At 46.2% G+C, this 25,236-nt stretch overlaps 1 protein-coding gene across 1 annotated transcript; it reads left to right on the top strand.

Annotated features, from left to right (window-relative positions):
* Nucleotides 1–6,379: 6,379 nt before the first annotated feature.
* Nucleotides 6,380–7,243, top strand: lratd2a (LRAT domain containing 2a; the record flags this gene model as incomplete). Its single annotated transcript, XM_084190871.1, has 1 exon — nucleotides 6,380–7,243. The coding sequence occupies one exon, from the start codon at nucleotides 6,380–6,382 to the stop codon at nucleotides 7,241–7,243; it is 864 nt and encodes a 287-aa protein (XP_084046997.1).
* Between the last annotated feature and the right edge of the window lie 17,993 nt (nucleotides 7,244–25,236).

Genomic DNA, 25,236 nt, shown 5'->3' with positions numbered 1-25,236 from the left:
TGGTTTCTGGTAGTCTTTAATAGTTGATTCTAAGATTTGTATTTGATTATGTATATGTTTTTGCTGTTTGTTCTTTGTTATAGAGAGAAAAAGATTGGAGAAGTGATTTATCCATACATCTCCGTTTTGGATAGAGAACTCTTCGTGTTTGTTTAGTGTTTTCCAATTTTCCCAGAAGTGGTTAGTCTATGGATTCTTCAATTACATTGAGCTGATTTCTGATGTGCTGTTCATTTTTTTCCCGTAGTGTATTTCTGTATTGTTTTAGTGATTCACCGTAGTGAAGGCGTAGGCTTAGGTCTCTATGTTTTTGGTTGGATACAGTGGCTTGCGAAAGTATTCACCCCCCTTGGCATTTTTCCTATTTTGTTGCCTTACAACCTGGAATTAAAATGTATTTTTTGGGGGGTTTGTATCATTTGATTTACACAACATGCCTACCACTTTGACGATGCAAAATGTTTTGTGAAACAAACAAGAAATTAGACAAAAAAAACTGAACTTGAGCGTGCATAACTAATCACCCCCCCCCCCCCCAAAAAAAAAGTCAATACTTTGTAGAGCCACATTTTGCAGCAATTACAGCTGCAAGTCTCTTGGGGTACAGTGGGGGAAAAAAGTGTTTAGTCAGCCACCAATTGTGCAAGTTCTCCCACTTAAAAAGATGAGAGAGGCCTGTAATTTTCATCATAGGTACACGTTAACTATGACAGACAAAATGAGACAATAAAATCCAGACAAGGTTTTCACACACTGTTGCTGGTATTTTGGCCCATTCCTCCATGCAGATCTCCTCTAGAGCAGTGATGTTTTGGGGCTGTTGCTGGGCAACACGGACTTTCAACTCCCTCCAAAGATTTTCTATGGGGTTGAGATCTGGAGACTGGCTAGGCCACTCCAGGACCTTGAAATGCTTCTTACGAAGCCACTCCTTCATTGCCCGGGCGGTGTGTTTGGGATCATTGTCATGCTGAAAGACCCAGCCACGTTTCATCTTCAATGCCCTTGCTGATGGAAGGAGGTTTTCACTCAAAATCTCACGATACATGGCCCCATTCATTCTTTCCTTTACACGGATCAGTCGTCCTGGTCCCTTTGCAGAAAAACAGCCCCAAAGCATGATGTTTCCACCCCCATGCTTCACAGTAGGTATGGTGTTCTTTGGATGCAACTCAGCATTCTTTGTCCTCCAAACACGACGAGTTGAGTTTTTACCAAAAAGTTCTATTTTGGTTTCATCTGACCATATGACATTCTCCCAATCCTCTTCTGGATCATCCAAATGCACTCTAGCAAACTTCAGACGGGCCTGGACATGTACTGGCTTAAGCAGGGGGACACGTCTGGCACTGCAGGATTTGAGTCCCTGGCGGCGTAGTGTGTTACTGATGGTAGGCTTTGTTACTTTGGTCCCAGCTCTCTGCAGGTCATTCACTAGGTCCCCCCGTGTGGTTCTTGGATTTTTGCTCACCATTCTTGTGATCATTTTGACCCCACGGGGTGAGATCTTGCATGGAGCCCCAGATCGAGGGAGATTATCAGTGGTCTTGTATGTCTTCCATTTCCTAATAATTGCTCCCACAGTTGATTTCTTCAAACCAAGCTGCTTACCTATTGCAGATTCAGTCTTCCCAGCCTGGTGCAGGTCTACAATTTTGTTTCTGGTGTCCTTTGACAGCTCTTTGGTCTTGGCCATAGTGGAGTTTGAATCTCCGTCCCAGTCTCAAATCTCTGGAAGACTGAAACAGGTTTTCCTCAAGAATTTCCTTGTATTTAGCGCCATCCATCATTCCTTCAATTCTGACCAGTTTCCCAGTCCCTGCCGATGAAAACATCCCCACAGCATGATGCTGCCACCACCATGCTTCACTGTGGGGATGGTGTTCTCGGGGTGATGAGAGGTGTTAGATTTGCGCCAGACATAGCATTTTCCTTGATGGCCAAAAAGCTCAATTTTAGTCTCATCTGACCAGAGTACCTTCTTCCATATGTTTGGGGAGTTTCCCACATGCCTTTTGGCGAACACCAAACGTGCTTATTTCTTTCTTTAAGCAATGGCTTTTTCTGGCCACTCTTCCGTAAAGCCCAGCTCTGTGGAGTGTACGGCTTAAAGTGGTCCTATGGACAGATACTCCAATCTCCGCTGTGGAGCTTTGCAGCTCCTTCAGGGTTATCTTTGGTATTTTTTTTGCCTCTCTGATTAATGCCCTCCTTGCCTGGTCCGTGAGTTTTGGTGGGCGGCCCTCTCTTGGCAGGTTTGTTGTGGTGCCATATTCGTTCCATTTTTTTATAATGGATATAATGGTGCCCCCTTGGGATGTTCAAAGTTTTGGATATTTTTTCATAACCCAACCATGATCTGTACTTCTCCACAACTTTGTCCCTGACCTGTTTGGAGAGCTTCTTGGTCTTCATGGTGCCGCTTGCTTGGTGGTGCCCCTTGCTTAGTGGTGTTGCAGACTCTGGGGCCTTTCAGAACAGGTGTGTATATATACTGAGATCATGTGACAGGTCATGTGACACTTAGATTGCACACAGTTGGACTTTATTTAACTAATTATGTGACTTCTGAAGGTAATTGGTTGCACCAGATCTTATTTAGGGGCTTCATAGCAAAGGGGGTGAACATATATGCACGCACCACTTCTGTTATTTATTTTGTAGAAGTTATTTTTTTCATTTCACTTCACCAATTTTGACTATTTTGTGTATGTCCATTAAATGAAATCCAAATAAAAATCAATTTAAATTACAGGTTGTAATGCAACAAAATAGGAAAAACGGCAAGGGGTGTCACGTACGTTAAGAGACGGGTCGGACCAAGGTGCAGTGTGAAAGGCGTACATGTTTATTTAACTAATAAACACACGACACAGTAACCAAAATAACAAACTTAACCGTGACGGTCCAAAGGGCTAACACACAAGCCTAAACAGGAACACAACAAGATCCCACAACACTGGCAGGAAAACTGGCTGCCTAAGTATGATCCCCAATCAGAGACAACGAGCGACAGCTGCCTCTGATTGGGAACCACACCCGGCCAAACATAGAAATACAAACCTAGAATATTCACACCCTGACCAAACTAGCTAGAGTTCTATAGGCGAGGAGCAGGAACAGGCCGGGCCGGACTGGCGACGCGCACCACTGGCTTGGTGCGAGGAGCAGGAACAGGCCGGGCCGGACTGGCGACGCGCACCACCGGCTTGGTGCGAGGAGCAGGAACAGGCCGGGCCGGACTGGAAACACGCACCACTGGCTTGGTGCGAGGAGCAGGAACAAGCCGGGCCGGACTGGGAACACGCACCACTGGCTTGGTGCGAGGAGCAGGAATAGGCCGGGCCGGACTGGGAACACGCACCACTTGCTTGGTGCAGGGAGCAGGTTCGGGGCGTACCGGACTGGGAACCGGCGCTGGAGGTCTATGACTGTCTCCGTCCTTTACACTCTGCGCCCCGTCCTCCTCTAGTGAGGGCTCCTCCTTGAGCCCCCACGAGTGCAGTAGTTGGTGCTCCTCTCTGTCGCTCCCTGACCACCCTTTTAGCCCCCCCAAAAAAAATATTGGGGCTGTCTCTCCTTCTCCACCCTGATCCCTTTCAGGGCTTCCATCTGCCTTGCCAGATCCTCTCTTATCTCCCGCCAAGTCCATCCTCTCTGCTCCTCCTGGGCACGCTGCTTGGTCCATTGGTGGTGGGATCTTCTGTCACGTACGTTAAGAGACGGGTTGGACCAAGGTGCAGCGTGAAAGGCGTACATGTTTATTTAACTAATAAACACACGACACAATAACCAAAATAACAAACTTAACCGTGACGGTCCAAAGGGCTAACACACAAGCCTAAACAGGAACACAACAAGATCCCACAACACTGGCAGGAAAACTGGCTGCCTAAGTATGATCCCCAATCAGAGACAACGAGCGACAGCTGCCTCTGATTGGGAACCACACCCGGCCAAACATAGAAATACATACCTAGAATATTCACACCCTGACCAAACTAGCCTAGAGTTCTATAGGCCAGGGCGTGACAAGGGGGATGAATACTTTTGCAAGGCGCTGTAGATTTCTCAATTTCTTTCTTAGGTTTTTGCAAGTTTACACCTTCACTATTACAGTGAAACGTTTTGTCCAGGAAGTTGTCTAAAAGGGATTGAATTTGTTGTTGCCTAATAGTTTTTTGTTAGGTTTCTACACTACTTTCCTTCCATCTTTAGCATGTCTTAATATTATTCAGTTCCTTTGGCTTTGATGCCTCTTTATTGAGTGTTGCTCTGTTCAAGTAGACTGTGATTTTGTTGTAGTCTGATAGGGGTGTCAGTGGGCTGACTGTGAATGCTCTGAGAGACTGGGTTGAGGTCAGTGATAAAATAGTCTACAGTACTACTTCCAAGAGATGAGCTATAGGTGTACCTACCATAGGAGTCCCCTCCAAGCCTGCTGCCAAGAGATGAGCTATAGGTGTACCTACCATAGGAGTCCCCTCCAAGCCTGCTGCCAAGAGATGAGCTATAGGTGTACCTACCATAGGAGTCCCCTCCAAGCCTGCTGCCAAGAGATGAGCTATAGGTGTACCTACCATAGGAGTCCCCTCCAAGCCTGCTGCCAAGAGATGAGCTACAGGTGTACCTCCCTCCAGGTAGGTGTTTGTCCCCCTGTGTGTTGAGGCTGTCAGGTTCTTGTCCAGTTCTGGCATTTAGGTCGTCATAGACTAGTACATGTCCCTGGGTTTGGAAATGATTGATCTCCCCCTCAAGGATGGAGAAGCTGTCTTTATTACAGTATGGGGATTCTAGTGGGGGGATATAGGTAGCACACAGGACATATTTCTCTGTTGAGATCATATCCTTTTTAATTTCTAGCCAAATGTAAAATGTTCCTGTTTTGATTAATTTAATAGAGTGAGTTAGGTCTGCTCTATACCAAATTAGCACACCCCCTGAGTCCCTTCCCTGTTTCACACCTGGTAGTTTGGTGGATGGGACTACCAGCTCTCTGTAACCTAGAGGGCAACCAGTGGGTCCGTCTCCTCTATACCATGTTTCTTGAAGGATGACAATGTCTGTATTTCCATTTTGATCAAGTCTGGGTTCCTGCTCTTTAGGCCAAGGGCAGATGACCTCAGGCCTTGTATATTCCTTGTATATTCTCTCTCATTCTTAGTCTCTTTGTCTCTCTCTCTCAATCCTTCTTTCTCTCTCTCTCCTCTCTGTCCTCTCTCTCGCTCTTTCTCTCTCTCTCGCTCACTATCTCCTGCTCACACATTTGTTTTTCTCTCTATCACACACACGTTCTCTTTAGGCCAGCTGTTTACCAAGAGACATTCTGTTTACTTTGTGGATTCAGTCTGAGAGAGATATTCTGAGAGCAGTGAACGTGTGGCTGTGACCGCCCTGTCATCACTGTTTGATATATTTTACTGCAGATAAAAACCGAGTCAACCTGAAGTGTGGGTGTCCGTGTGTCTTTCTTCTGGAGGGATATGTGAAGTTGGTTACAAAATTGGCAAGAAACATTCTGTTTACCAAAATACATTCTGTTTACCAAGAGACATTCTGTTTACCAAGAAACATTCTGTTTACCAAGAGACATTCTTTTGACATTACTATGTAACAACATGTTAATAACATTTTATTAGAGTAATTACAATGTTGCTACATATGGACATATAATAACTATGAAACCTTTTGATATAAATCTTTATTAATGAATACATATTAATCTCCAAGGAGTAGAATATAATGGAAAGCCTATGAGCAGAATGGGTTTGTAATAATTTATGCCAACGCTAACTATGTAGCATATGCTTTATGGTAGTTGGAGAACGATCATGAAAAGGAAATGCGCACTACAGCTTTAAATGAGAGCGTTTGTCGCTGTAGCTGTGCCAAGACCGAGATCTGCCTGCCATCAAATCCGCAAAGACTCGCAGGCTTCACTATCGCCTCCGTTGTGTTGACACAACAGAGCGGAAACAATTCATGCAGCCTACTTTATCGGCGAGCACGGACTAAGTTACATTTTAGTCACCGAGCACGAAGAGCCTGTGGCCTATTACTAATCGATCTAATCGTATTGTGCGTGATAGTTAAATGTTCCAACTTTACGCACGGATAATAGCCTAGGCAACATCAATCCACAGCAAGGCACTTGTTGATTTGAATAGACTTCCTCACAGCCGTCCGCTGCTTGGGAGTACTACTTTGCTTTTTTGGGAGACCTGCGGCTACAGATGGATCCTTCGGGAGGTTGTCATTAGTTTACCCAGGTCGTGTGTTACAGAGACGACTACAGAAGGCGATGATCCTCGGCTTTTAAGAGGTGGACCGCCCGGCAGCGTCCTCAACATCATCACTATCTGCTACCGGGGGAGGGGGCATGGGCAACCAGGTGGATAAAATTAAACTGTCACATCTAAGTTACGCAGAAGTTCCCACAGTGGACCCCAACGGACTGGACACTGAGGAGGGTCCTCGAATCGGAGTGTCTTATATTTTCTCAACCGATGACGAGGAACAGGAGGGCGAAAACAGTAACGTAGATGGAGCGGATAAAGAGCACCACACTGGAACGGAACAGAAACACTACGACAAGCGAAACGAGGTGGAGTGCGCGGTTTACCACCGGGAGGAATGTATTTACGAGAAGAGCGTCAAGACCGCGGACATGGAAATATATTCTCCCGAGAATTTATTAAACAAATGCAAGGCAGGTGACCTGGTGGAGTTCGTAACAACGGGGCAGTACCCACACTGGGCGGTGTATGTTGGGGACTTCCAGGTGGTGCACCTGCACAGAGCGGAGGTAAAGAACAGCTTCCTGACAGACGCCAGCCAGGGAAGGAGATGTAGGATAGTCAACGAGCTGTATAAATTCAAAGCCCTCAGCGCCGAGATGGTGGTTCAGAACGCCATGGAACAGGTTGGCGCTAAAGACAGAGAGTTGAGCTGGAGAAATTCAGAGTGCTTTGCCGCTTGGTGCAGGTTTGGCAAACGGGAGTTCAAAATGGGTGGGGAGATCCGGATAGGAAAACAGCCATACAGGTTAAAGATCCTGATGTCAGATAAACAGTCTCAAATGCTGGAGTTTCAGTGTTTAGAGGACTTGATCATGGAGAAGAGGAGACACGACCAGGTGGGAAGGACATCAGTGGTCCAGGAGCTGGCCAATCATTTGAACAGTGTGGAAGAGATCAAAAGTGATCCACTCAGTGATTCAATAACTGCACAGGTTGCTCAGTGATCTGATGGATTTAAGATGATGATGTCCCTTTCCTATCCAATCACAGACCACTATCTAAGTGGAGTTCCAAACACACGTTTTGATGAATAGAATCAAAATCGCACATTCATGTCTGTGTTTTTTGATTGATGGAAGAAAAATAGTCTCAAAGGAGCAGAATATGATTTGTTCATGTTGATGTTTCATAATGATTTATATGATAATATACTGTACATGTTTATATGTCTCACCCAGGAAACGATCCTACATACATACCTCTAGCCCTGAGGTTATGTCATTCTGATGAAAACATGTTGTAGCGTATTGGTTGATCAATCATCTAGCTTATTGTACCGTACCAATAATTTGAGTCAAGTAAATGATCATTACATCTTTGCAATCGAACTGGCTTTTATTCCTTGCTGTCTACAGGTGCTGTTTCCTCTGACACTATCTCTAGGCCAAAATGGATGCTTCCCAAATGGGACCCTATTCCCCTTAGTGCACTACATCTGGCCAGGGCCTAGGGCTCAAAGGTAGTGCACTATGAAGGGGATACGGTGACATTTGGGACATAGCCATAGTCGTTTCATCATTCATGCTCACTTATTTTCTGTTTCCACCTGCTTTACAGTCAGCCTCATATCTCAGAGTACTAGCCTGTTTCCACCTGCTTTACAGTCAGCCTCATATCTCAGAGTACTAGCCTGTTTCCACCTGCTTTACAGTCAGCCTCATATCTCAGAGTACTAGCCTGTTTCCACCTGCTTTACAGTCAGCCTCATATCTCAGAGTACTAGCCTGTTTCCACCTGCTTTACAGTCAGCCTCATATCTCAGAGTACTAGCCTGTTTCCACCTGCTTTACAGTCAGCCTCATATCTCAGAGTACTAGCCTGTTTCCACCTGCTTCACAGTCAGCCTCAGTACTAGCCTGTTTCCACCTGCTTTACAGTCAGCCTCAGTACTAGCCTGTTTCCACCTGCTTCACAGTCAGCCTCAGTACTAGCCTGTTTCCACCTGCTTTACAGTCAGCCTCATATCTCAGAGTACTAGCCTGTTTCCACCTGCTTTACAGTCAGCCTCATATCTCAGAGTACTAGCCTGTTTCCACCTGCTTTACAGTCAGCCTCATATCTCAGAGTACTAGCCTGTTTCCACCTGCTTTACAGTCAGCCTCATATCTCAGAGTACTAGCCTGTTTCCACCTGCTTTACAGTCAGCCTCATATCTCAGAGTACTAGCCTGTTTCCACCTGCTTTACAGTCAGCCTCATATCTCAGAGTACTAGCCTGTTTCCACCTGCTTTACAGTCAGCCTCATATCTCAGAGTACTAGCCTGTTTCCACCTGCTTTACAGTCAGCCTCATATCTCAGAGTACTAGCCTGTTTCCACCTGCTTTACAGTCAGCCTCATATCTCAGAGTACTAGCCTGTTTCCACCTGCTTTACAGTCAGCCTCATATCTCAGAGTACTAGCCTGTTTCCACCTGCTTCACAGTCAGCCTCAGTACTAGCCTGTTTCCACCTGCTTTACAGTCAGCCTCATATCTCAGAGTACTAGCCTGTTTCCACCTGCTTTACAGTCAGCCTCATATCTCAGAGTACTAGCCTGTTTCCACCTGCTTTACAGTCAGCCTCATATCTCAGAGTACTAGCCTGTTTCCACCTGCTTTACAGTCAGCCTCATATCTCAGAGTACTAGCCTGTTTCCACCTGCTTTACAGTCAGCCTCATATCTCAGAGTACTAGCCTGTTTCCACCTGCTTCACAGTCAGCCTCAGTACTAGCCTGTTTCCACCTGCTTTACAGTCAGCCTCATATCTCAGAGTACTAGCCTGTTTCCACCTGCTTTACAGTCAGCCTCATATCTCAGAGTACTAGCCTGTTTCCACCTGCTTTACAGTCAGCCTCATATCTCAGAGTACTAGCCTGTTTCCACCTGCTTTACAGTCAGCCTCAGTACTAGCCTGTTTCCACCTGCTTTACAGTCAGCCTCAGTACTAGCCTGTTTCCACCTGCTTCACAGTCAGCCTCATATCTTATCATACCTTTACAGTCTAAAGCAGTTGAAACAGTTTGAAGGTGGTAAAGGAAGTGAAACAGTGAGTTCTTCACACCAAGACGGCCTGGTCCTTTTCTTGTGACCCCATGATGTTAGTATCCCCTAGGTACTGATCTAGGATCAGCTTCCCCTCCCCCCATCCTAACCTTGATCATTAGTGGGGGGGGGGGGGGCAACTCCACCGAGAGGTCCCTTTAGTGTTAGTAGAGAGGATGAGGATGCATGGATTCATTCACTGAGTGTAGTGGTGGTTATTCAGGGTCCATTTAGTGTCAGTAGAGAGGATGAGGATGCATGGATTCATTCACTGAGTGTTGTGGTGGTTATTCAGGGTTTCTGTAGTTGGGGGAGAGAGCATATGATGTGTAGCAAATAGCAGAAATGTGTATTTATTTTCAGTTGGTGCACATTGTGCCAGCCAGTCAGTCAGTGTTATATGGATGGTTATATCTGTCTTTACTGTCAGCTGCTAAACAGTATGTGGAGGCTTCTCAGGGATTGACCTGAAGGGTTGCCCTATTGCCTGGGGCAGGTGAACTGAGAAGTCGGAAAGTTGAGCCTGCTCTGAGGTCCCAGCTAATAAAAAATACAAATAAACTGCAAAGGATTCCTGCAGGCCTAACCTAAAACGGATCTTTCTGATCTTTCATTTTTAAGTCATAGACAAACAATTTATAGAATGTTGGTATCTGGGCAAGTTGAGCCTTCTCTGTGGTTTCCCCATTAGGAATTACAGTAGCCTAAAATAGTGGCTACACACACGCAGTTTCTTTAGCTGCTATTTACATTAAAGTATTAATCTGCTATTTAGAACGTTTTAATAAAAAATGACACAACAACTAATGTGAAGAGGAAAAAAGTAGTTGTCTTAAATGTAGCCCCTATTTACTGCTGAACTCAGTGGGGGCTTAAATGTAGCCCCTATTTACTGTTGAACTCAGTGGGGGCTTAAATGTAGCCCCTATTTACTGTTGAACTCAGTGGGGGCTTAAATGTAGCCCCTATTTACTGCTGAACTCAGTGGGGGCTTAAATGTAGCCCCTATTTACTGCTGAACTCAGTGGGGGCTTAAATGTAGCCCCTATTTACTGTTGAACTCAGTGGGGGCTTAAATGTAGCCCCTATTTACTGCTGAACTCAGTGGGGTCTTAAATGTAGCCCCTATTTACTGTTGAACTCAGTGGGGGCTTAAATGTAGCCCCTATTTACTGCTGAACTCAGTGGGGGCTTAAATGTAGCCCCTATTTACTGTTGAACTCAGTGGGGGCTTAAATGTAGCCCCTATTTACTGTTGAACTCAGTGGGGGCTTAAATGTAGCCCCTATTTACTGCTGAACTCAGTGGGGGCTTAAATGTAGCCCCTATTTACTGCTGAACTCAGTGGGGTCTTAAATGTAGCCCCTATTTACTGCTGAACTCAGTGGGGGCTTAAATGTAGCCCCTATTTACTGTTGAACTCAGTGGGGGCTTAAATGTAGCCCCTATTTACTGCTGAACTCAGTGGGGGCTTAAATGTAGCCCCTATTTACTGCTGAACTCAGTGGGGGCTTAAATGTAGCCCCTATTTACTGCTGAACTCAGTGGGGGCTTAAATGTAGCCCCTATTTACTGTTGAACTCAGTGGGGGCTTAAATGTAGCCCCTATTTACTGCTGAACTCAGTGGGGGCTTAAATGTAGCCCCTATTTACTGCTGAACTCAGTGGGGGATTAAATGTAGCCCCTATTTACTGCTGAACTCAGTGGGGGCTTAAATGTAGCCCCTATTTACTGTTGAACTCAGTGGGGGCTTAAATGTAGCCCCTATTTACTGCTGAACTCAGTGGGGGCTTAAATGTAGCCCCTATTTACTGCTGAACTCAGTGGGGGCTTAAATGTAGCCCCTATTTACTGCTGAACTCAGTGGGGGCTTAAATGTAGCCCCTATTTACTGCTGAACTCAGTGGGGGCTTAAATGTAGCCCCTATTTACTGCTGAACTCAGTGGGGGCTTAAATGTAGCCCCTATTTACTGCTGAACTCAGTGGGGGCTTAAATGTAGCCCCTATTTACTGCTGAACTCAGTGGGGGCTTAAATGTAGCCCCTATTTACTGCTGAACTCAGTGGGGGCTTAAATGTAGCCCCTATTTACTGTTGAACTCAGTGGGGGCTTAAATGTAGCCCCTATTTACTGCTGAACTCAGTGGGGGCTTAAATGTAGCCCCTATTTACTGCTGAACTCAGTGGGGGCTTAAATGTAGCCCCTATTTACTGCTGAACTCAGTGGGGGCTTAAATGTAGCCCCTATTTACTGCTGAACTCAGTGGGGGCTTAAATGTAGCCCCTATTTACTGTTGAACTCAGTGGGGTCTTAAATGTAGCCCCTATTTACTGCTGAACTCAGTGGGGGCTTAAATGTAGCCCCTATTTACTGTTGAACTCAGTGGGGGCTTAAATGTAGCCCCTATTTACTGTTGAACTCAGTGGGGGCTTAAATGTAGCCCCTATTTACTGCTGAACTCAGTGGGGGCTTAAATGTAGCCCCTATTTACTGCTGAACTCAGTGGGGGCTTAAATGTAGCCCCTATTTACTGTTGAACTCAGTGGGGGCTTAAATGTAGCCCCTATTTACTGCTGAACTCAGTGGGGGCTTAAATGTAGCCCCTATTTACTGCTGAACTCAGTGGGGGCTTAAATGTAGCCCCTATTTACTGCTGAACTCAGTGGGGGCTTAAATGTAGCCCCTATTTACTGCTGAACTCAGTGGGGGCTTAAATGTAGCCCCTATTTACTGTTGAACTCAGTGGGGGCTTAAATGTAGCCCCTATTTACTGCTGAACTCAGTGGGGGCTTAAATGTAGCCCCTATTTACTGTTGAACTCAGTGGGGGCTTAAATGTAGCCCCTATTTACTGTTGAACTCAGTGGGGGCTTAAATGTAGCCCCTATTTACTGCTGAACTCAGTGGGGGCTTAAATGTAGCCCCTATTTACTGCTGAACTCAGTGGGGGCTTAAATGTAGCCCCTATTTACTGCTGAACTCAGTGGGGGCTTAAATGTAGCCCCTATTTACTGCTGAACTCAGTGGGGGCTTAAATGTAGCCCCTATTTACTGCTGAACTCAGTGGGGGCTTAAATGTAGCCCCTATTTACTGCTGAACTCAGTGGGGGCTTAAATGTAGCCCCTATTTACTGCTGAACTCAGTGGGGGCTTAAATGTAGCCCCTATTTACTGTTGAACTCAGTGGGGGCTTAAATGTAGCCCCTATTTACTGCTGAACTCAGTGGGGGCTTAAATGTAGCCCCTATTTACTGCTGAACTCAGTGGGGGCTTAAATGTAGCCCCTATTTACTGTTGAACTCAGTGGGGGCTTAAATGTAGCCCCTATTTACTGCTGAACTCAGTGGGGGCTTAAATGTAGCCCCTATTTACTGCTGAACTCAGTGGGGGCTTAAATGTAGCCCCTATTTATTGCTGAACTCAGTGGGGTCTTAAATGTAGCCCCTATTTACTGCTGAACTCAGTGATGGCTTAAATGTAGCCCCTATTTACTGCTGAACTCAGTGGGGGCTTAAATGTAGCCCCTATTTACTGTTGAACTCAGTGGGGGCTTAAATGTAGCCCCTATTTACTGCTGAACTCAGTGGGGGCTTAAATGTAGCCCCTATTTACTGCTGAACTCAGTGGGGGCTTAAATGTAGCCCCTATTTACTGCTGAACTCAGTGGGGGCTTAAATGTAGCCCCTATTTACTGCTGAACTCAGTGGGGGCTTAAATGTAGCCCCTATTTACTGTTGAACTCAGTGGGGGCTTAAATGTAGCCGCTATTTACTGCTGAACTCAGTGGGGGCTTAAATGTAGCCCCTATTTACTGCTGAACTCAGTGGGGGCTTAAATGTAGCCCCTATTTACTGCTGAACTCAGTGGGGGCTTAAATGTAGCCCCTATTTACTGCTGAACTCAGTGGGGGCTTAAATGTAGCCCCTATTTACTGTTGAACTCAGTGGGGGCTTAAATGTAGCCGCTATTTACTGCTGAACTCAGTGGGGGCTTAAATGTAGCCCCTATTTACTGCTGAACTCAGTGGGGGCTTAAATGTAGCCCCTATTTACTGTTGAACTCAGTGGGGGCTTAAATGTAGCCCCTATTTACTGCTGAACTCAGTGGGGGCTTAAATGTAGCCCCTATTTACTGCTGAACTCAGTGGGGGCTTAAATGTAGCCCCTATTTATTGCTGAACTCAGTGGGGTCTTAAATGTAGCCCCTATTTACTGCTGAACTCAGTGATGGCTTAAATGTAGCCCCTATTTACTGCTGAACTCAGTGGGGGCTTAAATGTAGCCCCTATTTACTGCTGAACTCAGTGGGGGCTTAAATGTAGCCCCTATTTACTGTTGAACTCAGTGGGGGCTTAAATGTAGCCCCTATTTACTGCTGAACTCAGTGGGGGCTTAAATGTAGCCCCTATTTACTGCTGAACTCAGTGGGGGCTTAAATGTAGCCCCTATTTACTGTTGAACTCAGTGGGGGCTTAAATGTAGCCCCTATTTACTGCTGAACTCAGTGGGGGCTTAAATGTAGCCCCTATTTACTGCTGAACTCAGTGGGGTCTTAAATGTAGCCCCTATTTACTGCTGAACTCAGTGGGGGCTTAAATGTAGCCCCTATTTACTGTTGAACTCAGTGGGGGCTTAAATGTAGCCCCTATTTACTGTTGAACTCAGTGGGGGCTTAAATGTAGCCCCTATTTACTGCTGAACTCAGTGGGGGCTTAAATGTAGCCCCTATTTACTGCTGAACTCAGTGGGGGCTTAAATGTAGCCCCTATTTACTGTTGAACTCAGTGGGGGCTTAAATGTAGCCCCTATTTACTGCTGAACTCAGTGGGGGCTTAAATGTAGCCCCTATTTACTGCTGAACTCAGTGGGGGCTTAAATGTAGCCCCTATTTACTGCTGAACTCAGTGGGGGCTTAAATGTAGCCCCTATTTACTGCTGAACTCAGTGGGGGCTTAAATGTAGCCCCTATTTACTGTTGAACTCAGTGGGGGCTTAAATGTAGCCCCTATTTACTGCTGAACTCAGTGGGGGCTTAAATGTAGCCCCTATTTACTGTTGAACTCAGTGGGGGCTTAAATGTAGCCCCTATTTACTGTTGAACTCAGTGGGGGCTTAAATGTAGCCCCTATTTACTGCTGAACTCAGTGGGGGCTTAAATGTAGCCCCTATTTACTGCTGAACTCAGTGGGGGCTTAAATGTAGCCCCTATTTACTGCTGAACTCAGTGGGGGCTTAAATGTAGCCCCTATTTACTGCTGAACTCAGTGGGGGCTTAAATGTAGCCCCTATTTACTGCTGAACTCAGTGGGGGCTTAAATGTAGCCCCTATTTACTGCTGAACTCAGTGGGGGCTTAAATGTAGCCCCTATTTACTGCTGAACTCAGTGGGGGCTTAAATGTAGCCCCTATTTACTGTTGAACTCAGTGGGGGCTTAAATGTAGCCCCTATTTACTGCTGAACTCAGTGGGGGCTTAAATGTAGCCCCTATTTACTGCTGAACTCAGTGGGGGCTTAAATGTAGCCCCTATTTACTGTTGAACTCAGTGGGGGCTTAAATGTAGCCCCTATTTACTGCTGAACTCAGTGGGGGCTTAAATGTAGCCCCTATTTACTGCTGAACTCAGTGGGGGCTTAAATGTAGCCCCTATTTATTGCTGAACTCAGTGGGGTCTTAAATGTAGCCCCTATTTACTGCTGAACTCAGTGATGGCTTAAATGTAGCCCCTATTTACTGCTGAACTCAGTGGGGGCTTAAATGTAGCCCCTATTTACTGTTGAACTCAGTGGGGGCTTAAATGTAGCCCCTATTTACTGCTGAACTCAGTGGGGGCTTAAATGTAGCCCCTATTTACTGCTGAACTCAGTGGGGGCTTAAATGTAGCCCCTATTTACTGCTGAACTCAGTGGGGGCTTAAATGTAGCCCCTATTTACTGCTGAACTCAGTGGGGGCTTAAATGTAGCCCCTATTTACTGTTGAACTCAGTGGGGGCTTAAATGTAGCCGCTATTTACTGCTGAACTCAGTGGGGGCTTAAATGTAGCCCCTATTTACTGCTGAACTCAGTGGGGGCTTAAATGTAGCCCCTATTTACTGCTGAACTCAGTGGGGGCTTAAATGTAGCCCCTATTTACTGCTGAACTCAGTGGGGGCTTAAATGTAGCCCCTATTTACTGTTGAACTCAGTGGGGGCTTAAATGTAGCCGCTATTTACTGCTGAACTCAGTGGGGGCTTAAATGTAGCCCCTATTTACTGCTGAACTCAGTGGGGGCTTAAATGTAGCCCCTATTTACTGTTGAACTCAGTGGGGGCTTAAATGTAGCCCCTATTTACTGCTGAACTCAGTGGGGGCTTAAATGTAGCCCCTATTTACTGCTGAACTCAGTGGGGGCTTAAATGTAGCCCCTATTTATTGCTGAACTCAGTGGGGTCTTAAATGTAGCCCCTATTTACTGCTGAACTCAGTGATGGCTTAAATGTAGCCCCTATTTACTGCTGAACTCAGTGGGGGCTTAAATGTAGCCCCTATTTACTGCTGAACTCAGTGGGGGCTTAAATGTAGCCCCTATTTACTGTTGAACTCAGTGGGGGCTTAAATGTAGCCCCTATTTACTGCTGAACTCAGTGGGGGCTTAAATGTAGCCCCTATTTACTGCTGAACTCAGTGGGGGCTTAAATGTAGCCCCTATTTACTGTTGAACTCAGTGGGGGCTTAAATGTAGCCCCTATTTACTGCTGAACTCAGTGGGGGCTTAAATGTAGCCCCTATTTACTGCTGAACTCAGTGGGGTCTTAAATGTAGCCCCTATTTACTGCTGAACTCAGTGGGGGCTTAAATGTAGCCCCTATTTACTGCTGAACTCAGTGGGGGCTTAAATGTAGCCCCTATTTACTGTTGAACTCAGTGGGGTCTTAAATGTAGCCCCTATTTACTGCTGAACTCAGTGGGGGCTTAAATGTAGCCCCTATTTACTGTTGAACTCAGTGGGGGCTTAAATGTAGCCCCTATTTACTGTTGAACTCAGTGGGGGCTTAAATGTAGCCCCTATTTACTGCTGAACTCAGTGGGGGCTTAAATGTAGCCCCTATTTACTGCTGAACTCAGTGGGGGCTTAAATGTAGCCCCTATTTACTGTTGAACTCAGTGGGGGCTTAAATGTAGCCCCTATTTACTGCTGAACTCAGTGGGGGCTTAAATGTAGCCCCTATTTACTGCTGAACTCAGTGGGGGCTTAAATGTAGCCCCTATTTACTGCTGAACTCAGTGGGGGCTTAAATGTAGCCCCTATTTACTGCTGAACTCAGTGGGGGCTTAAATGTAGCCCCTATTTACTGTTGAACTCAGTGGGGGCTTAAATGTAGCCCCTATTTACTGCTGAACTCAGTGGGGGCTTAAATGTAGCCCCTATTTACTGTTGAACTCAGTGGGGGCTTAAATGTAGCCCCTATTTACTGTTGAACTCAGTGGGGGCTTAAATGTAGCCCCTATTTACTGCTGAACTCAGTGGGGGCTTAAATGTAGCCCCTATTTACTGCTGAACTCAGTGGGGGCTTAAATGTAGCCCCTATTTACTGCTGAACTCAGTGGGGGCTTAAATGTAGCCCCTATTTACTGCTGAACTCAGTGGGGGCTTAAATGTAGCCCCTATTTACTGCTGAACTCAGTGGGGGCTTAAATGTAGCCCCTATTTACTGCTGAACTCAGTGGGGGCTTAAATGTAGCCCCTATTTACTGCTGAACTCAGTGGGGGCTTAAATGTAGCCCCTATTTACTGTTGAACTCAGTGGGGGCTTAAATGTAGCCCCTATTTACTGCTGAACTCAGTGGGGGCTTAAATGTAGCCCCTATTTACTGCTGAACTCAGTGGGGGCTTAAATGTAGCCCCTATTTACTGTTGAACTCAGTGGGGGCTTAAATGTAGCCCCTATTTACTGCTGAACTCAGTGGGGGCTTAAATGTAGCCCCTATTTACTGCTGAACTCAGTGGGGGCTTAAATGTAGCCCCTATTTATTGCTGAACTCAGTGGGGTCTTAAATGTAGCCCCTATTTACTGCTGAACTCAGTGATGGCTTAAATGTAGCCCCTATTTACTGCTGAACTCAGTGGGGGCTTAAATGTAGCCCCTATTTACTGTTGAACTCAGTGGGGGCTTAAATGTAGCCCCTATTTACTGCTGAACTCAGTGGGGGCTTAAATGTAGCCCCTATTTACTGCTGAACTCAGTGGGGGCTTAAATGTAGCCCCTATTTACTGCTGAACTCAGTGGGGGCTTAAATGTAGCCCCTATTTACTGCTGAACTCAGTGGGGGCTTAAATGTAGCCCCTATTTACTGTTGAACTCAGTGGGGGCTTAAATGTAGCCGCTATTTACTGCTGAACTCAGTGGGGGCTTAAATGTAGCCCCTATTTACTGCTGAACTCAGTGGGGGCTTAAATGTAGCCCCTATTTACTGCTGAACTCAGTGGGGGCTTAAATGTAGCCCCTATTTACTGCTGAACTCAGTGGGGGCTTAAATGTAGCCCCTATTTACTGTTGAACTCAGTGGGGGCTTAAATGTAGCCGCTATTTACTGCTGAACTCAGTGGGGGCTTAAATGTAGCCCCTATTTACTGCTGAACTCAGTGGGGGCTTAAATGTAGCCCCTATTTACTGTTGAACTCAGTGGGGGCTTAAATGTAGCCCCTATTTACTGCTGAACTCAGTGGGGGCTTAAATGTAGCCCCTATTTACTGCTGAACTCAGTGGGGGCTTAAATGTAGCCCCTATTTATTGCTGAACTCAGTGGGGTCTTAAATGTAGCCCCTATTTACTGCTGAACTCAGTGATGGCTTAAATGTAGCCCCTATTTACTGCTGAACTCAGTGGGGGCTTAAATGTAGCCCCTATTTACTGCTGAACTCAGTGGGGGCTTAAATGTAGCCCCTATTTACTGTTGAACTCAGTGGGGGCTTAAATGTAGCCCCTATTTACTGCTGAACTCAGTGGGGGCTTAATTGTAGCCCCTATTTACTGCTGAACTCAGTGGGGGCTTAAATGTAGCCCCTATTTACTGTTGAACTCAGTGGGGGCTTAAATGTAGCCCCTATTTACTGCTGAACTCAGTGGGGGCTTAAATGTAGCCCCTATTTACTGCTGAACTCAGTGGGGGCTTAAATGTAGCCCCTATTTACTGCTGAACTCAGTGGGGGCTTAAATGTAGCCCCTATTTACTGCTGAACTCAGTGGGGGCTTAAATGTAGCCCCTATTTACTGTTGAACTCAGTGGGGGCTTAAATGTAGCCCCTATTTACTGCTGAACTCAGTGGGGGCTTAAATGTAGCCCCTATTTACTGCTGAACTCAGTGGGGGCTTAAATGTAGCCCCTATTTACTGCTGAACTCAGTGGGGGCTTAAATGTAGCCCCTATTTACTGCTGAACTCAGTGGGGGCTTAAATGTAGCCCCTATTTACTGCTGAACTCAGTGGGGGCTTAAATGTAGCCCCTATTTACTGCTGAACTCAGTGGGGGCTTAAATGTAGCCCCTATTTACTGTTGAACTCAGTGGGGGCTTAAATGTAGCCGCTATTTACTGCTGAACTCAGTGGGGGCTTAAATGTAGCCCCTATTTACTGCTGAACTCAGTGGGGGCTTAAATGTAGCCCCTATTTACTGTTGAACTCAGTGGGGGCTTAAATGTAGCCCCTATTTACTGCTGAACTCAGTGGGGGCTTAAATGTAGCCCCTATTTACTGCTGAACTCAGTGGGGGCTTAAATGTAGCCCCTATTTATTGCTGAACTCAGTGGGGTCTTAAATGTAGCCCCTATTTACTGCTGAACTCAGTGATGGCTTAAATGTAGCCCCTATTTACTGCTGAACTCAGTGGGGGCTTAAATGTAGCCCCTATTTACTGCTGAACTCAGTGGGGGCTTAAATGTAGCCCCTATTTACTGTTGAACTCAGTGGGGGCTTAAATGTAGCCCCTATTTACTGCTGAACTCAGTGGGGGCTTAAATGTAGCCCCTATTTACTGCTGAACTCAGTGGGGGCTTAAATGTAGCCCCTATTTACTGTTGAACTCAGTGGGGGCTTAAATGTAGCCCCTATTTACTGCTGAACTCAGTGGGGGCTTAAATGTAGCCCCTATTTACTGCTGAACTCAGTGGGGGCTTAAATGTAGCCCCTATTTACTGCTGAACTCAGTGGGGGCTTAAATGTAGCCCCTATTTACTGCTGAACTCAGTGGGGGCTTAAATGTAGCCCCTATTTACTGTTGAACTCAGTGGGGGCTTAAATGTAGCCCCTATTTACTGCTGAACTCAGTGGGGGCTTAAATGTAGCCCCTATTTACTGTTGAACTCAGTGGGGGCTTAAATGTAGCCCCTATTTACTGCTGAACTCAGTGGGGGCTTAAATGTAGCCCCTATTTACTGCTGAACTCAGTGGGGGCTTAAATGTAGCCCCTATTTACTGCTGAACTCAGTGGGGGCTTAAATGTAGCCCCTATTTACTGCTGAACTCAGTGGGGGCTTAAATGTAGCCCCTATTTACTGTTGAACTCAGTGGGGGCTTAAATGTAGCCCCTATTTACTGCTGAACTCAGTGGGGGCTTAAATGTAGCCCCTATTTACTGCTGAACTCAGTGGGGGCTTAAATGTAGCCCCTATTTACTGTTGAACTCAGTGGGGGCTTAAATGTAGCCCCCTATTTACTGCTGAACTCAGTGGGGGCTTAAATGTAGCCCCTATTTACTGCTGAACTCAGTGGGGGCTTTAAATGTAGCCCCTATTTACTGCTGAACTCAGTGGGGGTTAAATGTAGCCCCTATTTACTGTTGAACTCAGTGGGGGCTTAAATGTAGCCCCTATTTACTGCTGAACTCAGTGGGGGCTTAAATGTAGCCCCTATTTACTGCTGAACTCAGTGGGGGCTTAAATGTAGCCCCTATTTACTGCTGAACTCAGTGGGGGCTTAAATGTAGCCCCTATTTACTGCTGAACTCAGTGGGGGATTAAATGTAGCCCCTATTTACTGCTGAACTCAGTGGGGGCTTAAATGTAGCCCCTATTTACTGTTGAACTCAGTGGGGGCATAAATGTAGCCCCTATTTACTGCTGAACTCAGTGGGGGCTTAAATGTAGCCCCTATTTACTGCTGAACTCAGTGGGGGCTTAAATGTAGCCCCTATTTACTGCTGAACTCAGTGGGGGCTTAAATGTAGCCCCTATTTACTGCTGAACTCAGTGGGGGCTTAAATGTAGCCCCTATTTACTGCTGAACTCAGTGGGGGCTTAAATGTAGCCCCTATTTACTGCTGAACTCAGTGGGGGCTTAAATGTAAGCCCCTATTTACTGTTGAACTCAGTGGGGGCTTAAATGTAGCCCCTATTTACTGCTGAACTCAGTGGGGGCTTAAATGTAGCCCCTATTTACTGCTGAACTCAGTGGGGGCTTAAATGTAGCCCCTATTTACTGCTGAACTCAGTGGGGGCTTAAAATGTAGCCCCTATTTACTGCTGAACTCAGTGGGGGCTTAAATGTAGCCCCTATTTACTGTTGAACTCAGTGGGGGCTTAAATGTAGCCCCTATTTACTGCTGAACTCAGTGGGGGCTTAAATGTAGCCCCTATTTACTGCTGAACTCAGTGGGGGTCTTAAATGTAGCCCCTATTTACTGCTGAACTCAGTGGGGGCTTAAATGTAGCCCCTATTTACTGTTGAACTCAGTGGGGGCTTAAATGTAGCCCCTATTTACTGCTGAACTCAGTGGGGGCTTAAATGTAGCCCCTATTTACTGTTGAACTCAGTGGGGGCTTAAATGTAGCCCCTATTACTGCTGAACTCAGTGGGGGCTTAATGTAGCCCCTATTTACTGCTGAACTCAGTGGGGGCTTAAATGTAGCCCCATATTTACTGCTGAACTCAGTGGGGGCTTAAATGTAGCCCCTATTTACTGCTGAACTCAGTGGGGGCTTAAATGTAGCCCCTATTTACTGCTGAACTCAGTGGGGGCTTAAATGTAGCCCCTATTTACTGCTGAACTCAGTGGGGGCTTAAATGTAGCCCCTATTTACTGTTGAACTCAGTGGGGGCTTAAATGTAGCCCCTATTTACTGCTGAACTCAGTGGGGCTTAAATGTAGCCCCTATTTACTGCTGAACTCAGTGGGGCTTAAATGTAGCCCCTATTTACTGCTGAACTCATGGGGCTTAAATGTAGCCCCTATTTACTGTTGAACTCCAGTGGGGGCTTAAATGTAGCCCCTATTTACTGCTGAACTCAGTGGGGCTTAATGTAGCCCCTATTTACTGCTGAACTCAGTGGGGGCTTAAATGTAGCCCCTATTTACTGCTGAACTCAGTGGGGGCTTAAATGTAGCCCCTATTTACTGCTGAACTCAGTGGGGCTTAAATGTAGCCCCTATTTACTGCTGAACTCTATTACTTACTTACCTGGCTTGAACTCAGTGGGGGCTTAAATGTAGCCCCTATTTACTGCTGAATCCAGTGGGGCTTAAATGTAGCCCCTATTTACTGCTGAACTCAGTGGGTCTTAAATGTAGCCCCCTATTTACTGCTTGAACTCAGTGGGGCTTAAATGTAGCCCCTGCTTAAATGTAGCCCCTATTTACTGTTGAACTCAGTGGGGGCTTAAATGTAGCCCCTATTTACTGCTGAACTCAGTGGGGGCTTAAATGTAGCCCCTATTTACTGCTGAACTCAGTGGGGGCTTAAATGTAGCCCCTATTTACTGTTGAACTCAGTGGGGGCTTAAATGTAGCCCCTATTTACTGCTGAACTCAGTGGGGGCTTAAATGTAGCCCCTATTTACTGCTGAACTCAGTGGGGGCTTAAATGTAGCCCCTATTTACTGCTGAACTCAGTGGGGGCTTAAATGTAGCCCTATTTACTGCTGAACTCAGTGGGGGCTTAAATGTAGCCCCTATTTACTGTTGAACTCAGTGGGGGCTTAAATGTAGCCCCTATTTACTGCTGAACTCAGTGGGGGCTTAAATGTAGCCCCTATTTACTGTTGAACTCAGTGGGGGCTTAAATGTAGCCCCTATTTACTGTTGAACTCAGTGGGGGCTTAAATGTAGCCCCTATTTACTGCTGAACTCAGTGGGGGCTTAAATGTAGCCCCTATTTACTGCTGAACTCAGTGGGGGCTTAAATGTAGCCCCTATTTACTGCTGAACTCAGTGGGGGCTTAAATGTAGCCCCTATTTACTGCTGAACTCAGTGGGGGCTTAAATGTAGCCCCTATTTACTGCTGAACTCAGTGGGGGCTTAAATGTAGCCCCTATTTACTGCTGAACTCAGTGGGGGCTTAAATGTAGCCCCTATTTACTGCTGAACTCAGTGGGGGCTTAAATGTAGCCCCTATTTACTGTTGAACTCAGTGGGGGCTTAAATGTAGCCCCTATTTACTGCTGAACTCAGTGGGGGCTTAAATGTAGCCCCTATTTACTGCTGAACTCAGTGGGGGCTTAAATGTAGCCCCTATTTACTGTTGAACTCAGTGGGGGCTTAAATGTAGCCCCTATTTACTGCTGAACTCAGTGGGGGCTTAAATGTAGCCCCTATTTACTGCTGAACTCAGTGGGGGCTTAAATGTAGCCCCTATTTATTGCTGAACTCAGTGGGGGTCTTAAATGTAGCCCCTATTTACTGCTGAACTCAGTGATGGCTTAAATGTAGCCCCTATTTACTGCTGAACTCAGTGGGGGCTTAAATGTAGCCCCTATTTACTGTTGAACTCAGTGGGGGCTTAAATGTAGCCCCTATTTACTGCTGAACTCAGTGGGGGCTTAAATGTAGCCCCTATTTACTGCTGAACTCAGTGGGGGCTTAAATGTAGCCCCTATTTACTGCTGAACTCAGTGGGGGCTTAAATGTAGCCCCTATTTACTGCTGAACTCAGTGGGGGCTTAAATGTAGCCCCTATTTACTGTTGAACTCAGTGGGGGCTTAAATGTAGCCGCTATTTACTGCTGAACTCAGTGGGGGCTTAAATGTAGCCCCTATTTACTGCTGAACTCAGTGGGGGCTTAAATGTAGCCCCTATTTACTGCTGAACTCAGTGGGGGCTTAAATGTAGCCCCTATTTACTGCTGAACTCAGTGGGGGCTTAAATGTAGCCCCTATTTACTGTTGAACTCAGTGGGGGCTTAAATGTAGCCCGCTATTTACTGCTGAACTCAGTGGGGGCTTAAATGTAGCCCCTATTTACTGCTGAACTCAGTGGGGGCTTAAATGTAGCCCCTATTTACTGTTGAACTCAGTGGGGGCTTAAATGTAGCCCCTATTTACTGCTGAACTCAGTGGGGGCTTAAATGTAGCCCCTATTTACTGCTGAACTCAGTGGGGGCTTAAATGTAGCCCCTATTTACTGCTGAACTCAGTGGGGGCTTAAATGTAGCCCCTATTTACTGCTGAACTCAGTGGGGGCTTAAATGTAGCCCCTATTTACTGCTGAACTCAGTGGGGGCTTAAATGTAGCCCCTATTTACTGCTGAACTCAGTGGGGGCTTAAATGTAGCCCCTATTTACTGCTGAACTCAGTGGGGGCTTAAATGTAGCCCCTATTTACTGCTGAACTCAGTGGGGGCTTAAATGTAGCCCCTATTTACTGCTGAACTCAGTGGGGGCTTAAATGTAGCCCCTATTTACTGTTGAACTCAGTGGGGGCTTAAATGTAGCCCCTATTTACTGCTGAACTCAGTGGGGGCTTAAATGTAGCCCCTATTTACTGCTGAACTCAGTGGGGGCTTAAATGTAGCCCCTATTTACTGCTGAACTCAGTGGGGGCTTAAATGTAGCCCCTATTTACTGCTGAACTCAGTGGGGGCTTAAATGTAGCCCCTATTTACTGCTGAACTCAGTGGGGGCTTAAATGTAGCCCCTATTTACTGCTGAACTCAGTGGGGGCTTAAATGTAGCCCCTATTTACTGCTGAACTCAGTGGGGGCTTAAATGTAGCCCCTATTTACTGCTGAACTCAGTGGGGGCTTAAATGTAGCCCCTATTTACTGCTGAACTCAGTGGGGGCTTAAATGTAGCCCCTATTTACTGCTGAACTCAGTGGGGGCTTAAATGTAGCCCCTATTTACTGCTGAACTCAGTGGGGGCTTAAATGTAGCCCCTATTTACTGCTGAACTCAGTGGGGGCTTAAATGTAGCCCCTATTTACTGCTGAACTCAGTGGGGGCTTAAATGTAGCCCCTATTTACTGCTGAACTCAGTGGGGGCTTAAATGTAGCCCCTATTTACTGCTGAACTCAGTGGGGGCTTAAATGTAGCCCCTATTTACTGCTGAACTCAGTGGGGGCTTAAATGTAGCCCCTATTTACTGCTGAACTCAGTGGGGCTTAAATGTAGCCCCTATTTACTGCTGAACTCAGTGGGGGCTTAAATGTAGCCCCTATTTACTGCTGAACTCAGTGGGGGCTTAAATGTAGCCCCTATTTACTGCTGAACTCAGTGGGGGCTTAAATGTAGCCCCTATTTACTGCTGAACTCAGTGGGGGCTTAAATGTAGCCCCTATTTACTGCTGAACTCAGTGGGGGCTTAAATGTAGCCCCTATTTACTGCTGAACTCAGTGGGGGCTTAAATGTAGCCCCTATTTACTGCTGAACTCAGTGGGGGCTTAAATGTAGCCCCTATTTACTGCTGAACTCAGTGGGGGCTTAAATGTAGCCCCTATTTACTGCTGAACTCAGTGGGGGCTTAAATGTAGCCCCTATTTACTGCTGAACTCAGTGGGGGCTTAAATGTAGCCCCTATTTACTGCTGAACTCAGTGGGGGCTTAAATGTAGCCCCTATTTACTGCTGAACTCAGTGGGGGCTTAAATGTAGCCCCTATTTACTGCTGAACTCAGTGGGGGCTTAAATGTAGCCCCTATTTACTGTTGACTCAGTGGGGGCTTA

Source organism: Coregonus lavaretus (assembly GCF_964263955.1).
Source record: "Coregonus lavaretus genome assembly, contig: HAP1_SCAFFOLD_2307, whole genome shotgun sequence".
NCBI lineage: Eukaryota > Metazoa > Chordata > Actinopteri > Salmoniformes > Salmonidae > Coregonus > Coregonus lavaretus.
Note: the sequence above shows the minus strand (reverse complement) of the source record. Positions and strands in the feature narration are given on the sequence as shown.